The sequence below is a fragment of the Cariama cristata genome, unplaced genomic scaffold (assembly GCF_000690535.1).
Source record: "Cariama cristata isolate BGI_N322 unplaced genomic scaffold, ASM69053v1 scaffold17010, whole genome shotgun sequence".
NCBI lineage: Eukaryota > Metazoa > Chordata > Aves > Cariamiformes > Cariamidae > Cariama > Cariama cristata.
Genome location: NW_009596691.1, coordinates 9156 through 19451, shown reverse-complemented (window position 1 = coordinate 19451; position 10296 = coordinate 9156). Strand labels below are relative to the sequence as shown.

The window sequence follows — 10296 nt, the reverse complement described above, 5'->3', positions numbered from 1 at the left end:
CACTTTCTACTTGCACCTGGAGCTCTTCGCTGGGGAAGAAGACGAGAAGTCAGCTTTTCTTTGCAGCAGGTGGGTTGGGAATGGCACGGCACGCAGGGTATGCACAGAATGCAAAGAACTATCTCGATGCAAAACACAGGACACTCAAAGTTGTCTGCGAGGTTGGTTTTTTTTTTGCTTTACTCCTCCAGCCCTAAGGGCTTTATGGAGCAAACATTGTTTATACAATTGACGAATGGATCTTTCTAAGCCTCTGGTGAAGCGCCTGCATGCTGATGTCCTTGCATTAGGAGCACGGGGAATGGGTTTGCCGAGAAACCCCGTAACAGCGATTCCTTCAGACGTCACAGCATCCTCGCTCCCGTGGTTACTATCACAAAACAGTCACTTAGACCTGCACCGACTACACTGCTTCAAGAGCACCTTCCTATTTTTACCTCTCTGAGGACAAGGCTAGGAGCCAAGGAAAGCTGGCTAGGACATCTCAGTACAGTTTTCTTAGTGCTTCTGGAGGTGAAAGAGGCAAGCAGACCTCAGCAGGACAGGTACCAGCAGAAGGTCAGAGTCCAGCAGCTTCTGCAGACCCTGCTTACTCTGCCCAGGATCAGAAGTGGGTGTCCTCCACGGCTCTTCACCTCTCCGCCTCCCTCAAGCCCTCCATGTCACTCTGCTTAAACATCTTTTGTGCTCCTCAGCATCGGCTCTAGGTATTTGATGAAGCTAGGAAAAAAAAAAAAAAAAGATGCTTCCTCTGCTGCATCATTAAAACTAAGTGGTTTCAAACACCCAGATCTCAGAAGACTGTTTTTGAAGTGTCATGGTAGAGCCCTTCCATTCTTCAGAAGCAGTTTAGAGAAGTCCTGGGTGTTCTCAACCCTATCTCAGCCCTTGCAGGCAATTTTTTTTCCAAAGCCCTGGAGAAATACCATCTGGTTTGAGAATGTGCTGCCCTTTGACCTTCCCAAGCTGCTCCAGAGCCTCCATTTTCAGAGCCTTCCATTTTTACGACAGCTATTCCAACTTGCTTGAAACCAAATGTCCTGGGCAAGCATTTCCACATTGTCCTTTAAAGAGGAACCAGCACAAGAATTTCCTTTTATTTCTCTGCATCTCCAAAATTCCCTTACTCCCGGGTGGTCCTGGGAAGCCACACTCAAAAAATAAAGAAATTAACTGCTGCAGGAGATACAAGGGAGGTCTCAAATCCTTGAAGGAGCAGTGGTTTGGTGGACCCTCCTCTGCTCCATCATGCGCTTCGTGAAGGCAAGAAGGTTTGAAGGAGCAGGGACTTAGACAACGAGGAACAGCAATGCAGATTTCTGCAGCAATCCAGGAGGTTTGGGGGCCCAAGTTGGAGGGAGCCCATGTGGGGCTCTGGCCAAGCTACTGAAGAACCTGAAAGGAGCAGGGATGCCGGGGTACCTGTGGGGCCATGCGGTGAAGGTCTCCCCTGGGACAGCACTCAGATGCTCTTCAGGGGCTGCAAACACTTCTCCTCAAAGCGCCTCTTCCCTTTTCTGTTTCCAATCGCAAACCACAGAGCAGAAGTAATTTTCAAGCTTTTTCTACAGGTCCTCTACTTTTTTTTGCCAGGGAGAATTCACTGTACAGTGAGTTTAACTGACGGACAAGCTTACTCTCTTTCCAACCATCTGCAGACTCCATGGGAAGAACCAGATTAAGAGCATTTGGGCAGAGTTTTCAGGCTTGGACTCTTATACCCTCTTTTTATCCCCTCGGTCACCCCCTCACCGACCTACTGCAAAGTCACCTAGCACATACAATCAATCCTGGCACAGACTTAATTTCACAACCCCCTTTTTTTAGTTTGCACTTCACTTTCCTATCCACCTTGCCCCCTTGCAGACGGCTTTGACATCTGGGTACACCACCTTCTCCTGCAGCCTTCCTGGAGACTTCCCTACAGCTGGGCTGGCTCGAAAGCATGGTCCAGACATCTCCAGGCTGCCTCGTTGCGTACGGTGACCTTTCCAGCCCCCAAGATACACACCGAGATGATCTGCATCTGCTCTGACTTAGAAACCAAGAAATGACTTTCGCGTCCCGAACGCACCCCACGCGAGTCAAGGCTCTCCTCTCGTGCAGTAGGATAGAGACATCTCTAACGCAGAGGTCCAGAGCCATTGTTTGAGTTGATGCCTTTGTTCCTGGATTCCTCGCCCAAGGCAGAAAAGGAGCAAGCAACAAGCAGAGGCAGAGACCCATCAGCACCCACCCTCCCAAGAGCAATCTCTTTTCGCTGGGAGAGGGCTGCTCCTGCTCAAATCGCTGAGCGTGTCAGAGCACATCCTCCTCCCGGAACGGCTGCCGAAAGGCACTCGAGGAATGCCAAAAAACCAAATGCTACGAGCCCCCATAACTTGCTGAGGCAGCTGGTTTCTCAGGACATGCTGCTTGGGGGGACCACGGATGGGGAGAGATGTACCCCCGAGGAGGAGGGCTGCAAGAGAAGCTCTTCAAACACAGGCAGATGCCAGGAGGCCGTCCGACCTCCCACACTGCTTTACCGGGCAGACACGAGCAACTTCAACACCAGTAAATACAACTGGGACAAAACCCACGCTCAATCTGCAGCGTGAGGCCCAGGCTGGTGACACAGCACCAGGTGCAAACCTTGACCTTGCTACGCTTCTTAACGTGCTGGTACAAGACCATACCTTGCCCATGTTCTTATGGGGTTTCTCCAGCTTCTTCAGCTGGTGGTGGGTCAAAAATGATGTGCTACCCTTGAGGCTCAAGCCAAAAAGAAGCTCTGAAGGTACCTTGGTAGCACCTGGATGACCACAGGACCTCAACATCTCTCCCTAGCCGGCCTCAAAACAGTACTAAGCCATGACTTTGCTGCAGCTCTGCACTGCAGTAACCATGTTCAGATCCACCATCTCAGCACAGAACCAGCACAAGGTCTGTGAGCAAAAAGACGCTCCCGGTAAGCTCAGGGTGACCTACAGGCTTGCCCCGCACCACACCACGAGCTCTCCCACAGGCAGGTCAGATGGAGGTCTAAGCATCCAAAAATCAACACCCAAAATGCTGTGGGTTTAGACTGGTTTGGTTAGATCGGCTAGAGCAATGATGCATTCACAGCAACGCGTACGGAAAAAGATTGGACTGCTGGGAAGATGCTGGGAACTCATTGCCAAGGGTTGGGTAGGAGGGACCAGGGTTTCACCTTTGGCTGCTCACCCTTGCACCCTGCTGCTAGGGGAGGGGCAGAGGGACACCCAACCTGTCCAAGGCAAAGCCAGGATCACCCAGCACTTGTTGAACATATCAACAGCCTCTGTTAAGAGGGTGCAGCCAGGTTTCGGACCAGCTGAAGCTCCACGGGGTCTTCCCTGCAAAAGCAGATCATGTCCCAGATATCTCCTCCAGAATGAGACAGGCACAGCTCTAACCAGAGGGAAGGTTCACAGCATCCTCACAGCTCTGGAGGGGAGAAGGGCTCTGCACCGCATCAAAATGGGGACGAGCATCTTCAGGATGGAGCCAAGATCCTGCCAGCTCCTAAATCTCCCCAGTCAGTACCCCACTGGTTGCCAGCCAGGTGGATTCAACCATCTAAACTCCTGTTCTCCCTTCTCCAGCAACGAGCAAAAGGTGCGACTCTATACAGCCTTGCCCATGCCCACCTCCTCCTGCCGTGGGCCAAGCACTTCCCCAATGGAGGGGACACACTCTCGGTCCCAGGAGATGCGGGGCGGTGATGGAGCCTGAGTCTTCACAAGGGCCTGGAGTGACAGGACAAGGGGCAAGGGCTTTGAACTGGAAGAGGGCAGATTGAGATGAGACATCAAGAAGAAATTTTTCCCCGGTGAGGGTGGTGAGGCAGTGGCAGAGGTTGCCTCAAGAAGCTGTGGCTGCCCCATCCCTGGAAGTGTTGAAGGCCAGGTTGGATGGGGCTTGGAGAAACCTGGTCTGGTGGGAGGTGTCCCTGCCCATGGCAGAGAGGGGGTTTAAGGTCCCCTCCAACCAAACCATTCTAGGATGATGATGATGGTGATGACGACGACTCATTGCACAGTGTCCATCAGGACAAGCCACTAGTGGTAAGGGGTTCAGCTGTCCGTGCAGATGTCGATCGAATACACCCTGTGTACCGAGCTCAGCCTACATGCAAACACTGCCGTCTCCCATATTTGATTATAGTTCTTTTTCTTCTTTTTATTCTTTTTTAAACTCTTCATTAAGCTCTCCACAGGATGTAAGGAAGCTTGTTATCAGTTATCCTTGCTACTGCCTTGGCCGTCCTGCCAAGCTAAAGCCAACACTGAGCAGACTGGCTGCTACATTTTTTTGTGCAGAGATAAAAAAAAAAAAAAAGTGGTTTTGACCTGCCCCGTGACATTCTTCCTACTGCGAGGGGAGAGATCGCGTTTCCCAACCCCTGCCTCCCCCAGCTCCTCCCAGAAATTTATCTCTGCAAGCAGCACAGCACGGAGCTGTAATTTTAAAGGATGACTAAGTGTCGAAACACCAGCAGCTGATTAACAGCAGCTCCCTGAAGCTTAATTTCTAGTTAAGTTGAAGACTTTATTATTTTTTTCCCCCCCTCCCTCTCCAAGCCCTACCTTGGATTTTTATTTATACTTTTAAAATCTCTGATGAGCTCTGCTTGTGGAACTACAGCCCAACGTCAAAGCTCAACACCTCTCAGCTCCCTGCGGGGTGGCAATGCCTGTCTCCAGCCAGCCCTGGCTTTACACGGCGCTCACCTTGCAGATCCCCACGTCCCAAACCGACTGTTTTTTTTCCTCCACGGGAACAGGGCAGAAGGGCCAAAGTCCACCCACACCCTGTTCCTTGCAAAGGTGGATCACAGGCTGCGCCGTGACGGAAGGTGTTTCCTGGTCAGTGGGCTAAGCATAATTGGTTAAAAAAAATAATAATAATAACCCGAGCTTTTTGCAATTCCAGATATAAACTCCTCCCGAGAGCTCAGATCAGAGACAGCCTGAGCTGAAATTGCTGCGAGCGTATCAGGGTTTTCACAGAGGGTTTCGTCAGCACTTGTTCCTGCGGTGGTAGCTTGCAGCGTGAAAGATAAAAACAAGGAACAAAAAAAAAAAGAAAAAAAAAAAGAAAAAAAAAAAAGAATCTATCATAAATTCCCAGGCAGAATCGTGTTGAGTTGAAGAGTGAAAAAAAAAAAAAAAAAAAAAAAAAAAAAAAAAAAAAAAAAAAGGGGAGGGTGGGGAGATTTGAGTCAATCAGAAAACAAACAGGAAGCTGCCAAAAAGCGTGTCGTCACATAGGCAGCAAGAAAATATTAGTAAAGCCAGCGCCCGGCGGTTCTGTCCTTCCTACAGGGGATAAAGGATGGTCTTGGGTGCGGGCAGAAGGTGCAGCTGCAGGGATGGAGAAAGAAGCAGCCTGCAAGGAAAGCCCTGGGCCGCTGTTCGCTTTTAGGGCGGTCAGTGCACCTAAACCCTGTGTATGGGCTACAGGATTATTTACTGAACCACTAGATTTCCCCTCCCCGTGTCGTGCTCTTGGTGGTTTTCAGCTTGAGAAAGCAGCGCAGCTATTGAGGCACTTGTTTGGGTGCAAAAAAGTGGTTTGCAGGGAAGGCAGATTTCAGTTACCAGGACCCCTCGTTTCCCAAATTCAGGGTAAACGCCAGTGGATGATCTCAGCTTACCTTTTGCCACCAGCCAACAGGGCATTACTGCACAGCAGTTCCCTTTTTCAAAGGGCTGAAAGTTCAGCTACGCTATTGGGAAATAAAAATCTAAGACAAAATCAAGTTATCGGCTCACCAGCCTTCTAGATCTTGTTAAAAATGCACAACCAATTCCGGTGACGGAAAAAGGACATTCAACAAGTAAAGCAAAAGCTAAGGACCATCGCAGCCAAATTTGTGATTCAAACATTTCCTGCAGAGCAGATCTTGCTCTAATTTGCCTTGCAAAGTTACGTTTGGATCCCGACAAAACATGCTGCAGTCGGATAGGCGGACAAAGAGCTACAGACTCCTGCAGGAAAATCGATCTGGAAAGCAAGCTTTTTGCCCCAAAAGCTGTCTCCCCAAAGGCATCACTCCCACGCATTTCAGGAGAAGCCAGCCCTGTGCCCACATCCGCGGGGAGTTTCATGCATCAGTACAAAGCTCGCTGGAGACGGGAGCTCCTACTCAACACCTTTGGTCTCTACATACAACAAACCTCAATGAAGTTTCAAGGGCATCACCCACAGGCAGGGGAACGCTTTTTGCTGAACCCGCCACAAGATGAGAGCTCACAAACAAGCGTTGGTGGAAAAAGTGATTTACCAACTTAACAGCAGTGACGCTGAAGACTTGGTAAGAAACCACGTCACCTCTGATATGCTCCAGGCCACTCAGCAGTGGTTAAAAAGCAGCAATCTCCAGCCTGAAAGTCAGACAGAGTAGAAAAAAAATGTATTTTTTTTTTTTTTTCTCAGAGATTTAGTGGACCAATTCAGAATTCCAGTTTGGGAGCAGCAGAGCATTGCTGCTAGCCCAACAATGCCGGTGCATCGCGTGGTAAAGACAGCCCGGGCCTGATGCTCCTCGTCAGCGGGCCACCGCACGCTGCATCACCTCCCCACGCAGCGTATTGAGTGGCAGGGCTGGAAAGCAAGAGCTGTTGATTCATTATTCATCCTCATTTCCAAGATCTCCAGCTCCTGTTTCAGCTTCAGCCCAGACCTCGTGCCTCTTCCAGCACGAAACCCAACCACGGCACCTACAAAGTTCGGTCTCGGTGATGGTTCTCAAGCACTCCCAGCTCTAAATCCAGGCGGGCTGTTCTCAAGAAGGGATGCATTTTTTGCCGGGAGTTATTCCCAAGAAGCAGTGAGGATTTTGCTCTACTTTCTCAGCAGAGCACACATGCTCATCTGCAGCAGCATCTCTGATGCACACCTCCCACAGAGGAGGTTTCTAGCCGGTAAAGCGATGAGAAAAGGTCACGTCCCACATCTTCAAACCAAACCTTACCCCCCGTGGTCTCCAAAGGAGACCTGATGGCGTTATCACCGGCAGAAAACCAAGTGCAGAGTCAGCTGGTCCTGCCAGGAGTGACACCCTGCCTCGGTTCGTTTTGTGCTCACATTTTCCAGTGACAAGAGAGAACAGCGGTGGGTCATGGTTAAACAGCCACGTGCACCCTGCGGGCCTCCGTTCACGGGGGAAAAAAAAATTCACACTTAAAATGACACACGTGCAGGGCACAGAGAGGCAGCAAGGGCTGTCGAATTCAGTTCCCAGCACTACCTTCCCCTCTCTGCCCCCAAAAAAGCTGCAAGTCAGCCCCAGGCTTTTCCTCTTTATTCCCCCATCTCAGATCATTTACACGATGAGATCAAATTCACACTACAAAAATAAAAATAAATTGCATGTTAGAAGCAAAGGAAAGATCCTAATTAGCCAACAGGAGAGCAGCGCCTGAACAATACATACAAGAGAGACAAGTGGGAATAAATAAATAATTACTTGTGCTTGACGGTCTCCTCTTCGTCATCTTCTCTAAGCTGCTTGTTCTCACGTTCGCCGCTGTCCTTATTCTGAAAGAAGAAGTTGATCTGTCAGGCCCTGGTCTCTCTGGAAATGACAGAGAGCAAACAGCAGCCCAGAAACCCTCCTGAAGGGCACAGGGCAAACAGCTTTGAAATGACTTTTCAATTACGACACCTTTAAATTAAGCCTGATTTTCTCCCTGTAGTATGCTGCTTGCAGAGATAGCATGATAAACAAATGTAAGGATGGGCAAGGAAAATTTAATTTTCTTCTCAGACGCAATCACACCACTCAGCGCCGATATCCCCCTTATTATGGGTAACTGCATCGATTCAGAGAGCAAACAGCGAGTTGCAATCAATAACAGAGCTCAGAAACCTCATCCTGTCTTTGGATTACGTTAAACGGTGTTAAACGGCAGAGCAAAAGGAGATCGGAGCACTGAGCAAAACAGAGGAGAGCCAGCAGCCACGCACACCTTCACCGGGACCTGATGTTAAATCCCATGCTCCCAGATCCAGAAGAAAGGATGGATATTACCGCGTTGGTTGAAGGGAACTCTAGGCAGACAGGAGAGATGATAAAAGTTTAGGAAGTGAGCAAGCCGGTGCCAGCAGGCTTCGCACAGGTCCCTTTTCGTTCTCCTAAGTAATCATTTCGGAGGTTTTAAAGGGGTTGCAAAACAAGACGGTAGGAATCAAACAGCGATTAGCACAACAAAGGGTTTAATTTCAGCTCCAGAAACACCGTGCAGTAACATAAATCAAATTTCTCTTTAACAGGGTGTTACTGTATTGTAAAGAGGCTTCATTTTGCATTGCCCAGACACTGGCACTAACAGCTTATTACTTGAGTTACCAATTATATTTATTATCCAGACAGGCACAGGTATCAAACATTAACAATAACGAGCTGGAAAGCATTTTGTTTGGTTCTCACACTGATTAACCAACTTCATTCAACTGCTGAACAAAGTATGCTCCGCGGCAACCACATCTGCCCTTATTTTTTGCAGAGTATATTGTTATAGCAAACGCAATGAATGAACGACTGCCTTGGAAGCAGTTCCTTTTCTGATTGAACTTCCCCATCATCCTCCAAATGAAAAGCAAAATGCGGCAGCGCTAGCAGATAGGACATTAAGTTTTTATTTCCTTGAGCGTGGTCGGTTGCAGGAGGAGTATTACCCAAGTTACCTGGTAATAAAAACGCAGCATTTGTAATATCTGGCTACAATTCAGGCTGCCACAAACACACGGGGGCTGTGGTGCCAACATTCATCTACCTTTCAACAGGAACAGCTCAGAGACCAGAGAAACTATCTTCAAGAAATGTCCTTTCATCGCACCGCAAAGGTTACCAGACTTTTTTGCCCAATTCAAAGAGATCAAGCCCTCTAGGGCAGTCTGTTCAAAGTCTTTTTTCAACCCTGAAATAGGTTCACATCTTGCTTTGGAAAATTGCTTTGCAAAAATTGGCTGTAACCCGCACACGACCAATATTGCTTTCAGATCAGAAATTACTTTGATTAGTTGCTTGCCGTCTTAAAAGCTTCGCTGGAGACTTCAGACATCTAACAGCCAACTTCAGGATACCAAAATTATTTACCAGCTACTTATTCCTAACCTCTGAAAGGACCAGAATGGTTTCCCTAGTGAACAGCTTACTTACCACATGTATCTTGACTACATAAACTTTAAAACTCTACTCTGCAACCTGAGTTAAAAATTAGATTACGTGCAAACAGGGAGGCGAGCCAAGAAACAGCTCAGTTCTGGTTCAGGCTCACCAGTGACTGGAGTTGTTCGGGTTCAGCTCCTGATCAAAGGGCAAGCAAAATGGTCCTGTCTTTTTAGGGAAAAAAAAAAAATAATAATCATTCCTAAATCCAATATTGAGTTCAGTTTCAACTCCCTGTTTGCAATTTTATTTTTAAGTTCATGGTAATTTTGTGACACTTGCACGGACGTTTCTTGTTCAATAAAAACCGTGAGGTTGGCTGAATAAGAGCAGAGGTAGCCTGCTGTAACTTTCTGGTGTGAGCTTAGTGCTAGGTAATATTTAGACACCCTTCCACGTTATTTACAGTTGTGGGAAGTACCTTCTTGCATTCGAAGTCCCTTCTCATTCCTTTCATCTCTTCATACTTTCAGCTCACGCGCGTAGAGCCTGCATTCCCCTCATTCTTGCTAGAACTTTATCCAGGAGGGTTATAAGCAGGTTCAGAAATGCTAAAGAGAGATTTGGCAAAAATATTCACATCAAGCCGCGGCTGTTGTTCTCACCGCAAGCCTGCGCTCTTTGCAGTGCTGCAAACCTTTCTTTTCCCCGTATGCTGAAATAATTTCATACTGAAATCCTACCACTCCTCTACAGCTTGCTCAAAATCCCCGCTTCCAATTTATTCCCCATTACCATCTGAATATTTTCTAAAGTCTTGGTAATATTCCTAGGAAAAAAAAAAAAAATCGAGGACACCACCAGCAAATGCAACTCCATGCTACAAGTCCTGCAGTGCCATCAACCAGGGACTTTTTCTCTGCTACAGCTCTCCTCGTAGCACCTTCTCGGACAGCGCGGAGCAAGGCGAGAACGGGTGCAAGAGTTTCCCTGGGGATGTCCTGAGCTGGAAAAAACGAGATATGGTCCCTCCTGTACTTCAGCAGAAGGGAATAGAGGATAATGAGGATTGCAGCACTGTTCAAGGGGACGATGCCCTCTAAATTATACTCCCTGCCATCATCCGCCGCTAATCAGGATTCACCACATAGATCAGCGTACAACTGGAACACAAA

The 10296-nt window shown here is 48.2% G+C and overlaps 1 protein-coding gene across 1 annotated transcript in view; it reads right to left on the bottom strand.

Moving 5' to 3' along the window:
- The window catches only part of CCDC12 (coiled-coil domain containing 12), a gene marked incomplete at its 5' end in the record, with an annotated part of 14628 nt that extends 7080 nt beyond the window's left edge, over positions 1 to 7548 (bottom strand). Inside the window, one exon of the mRNA XM_009707181.1 lies at positions 7478 to 7548. Coding sequence (XP_009705483.1) covers positions 7478 to 7548 — 71 coding nt within the window. The remainder of the gene's footprint in view (positions 1 to 7477) is intronic.
- Positions 7549 to 10296: the final 2748 nt, after the last annotated feature.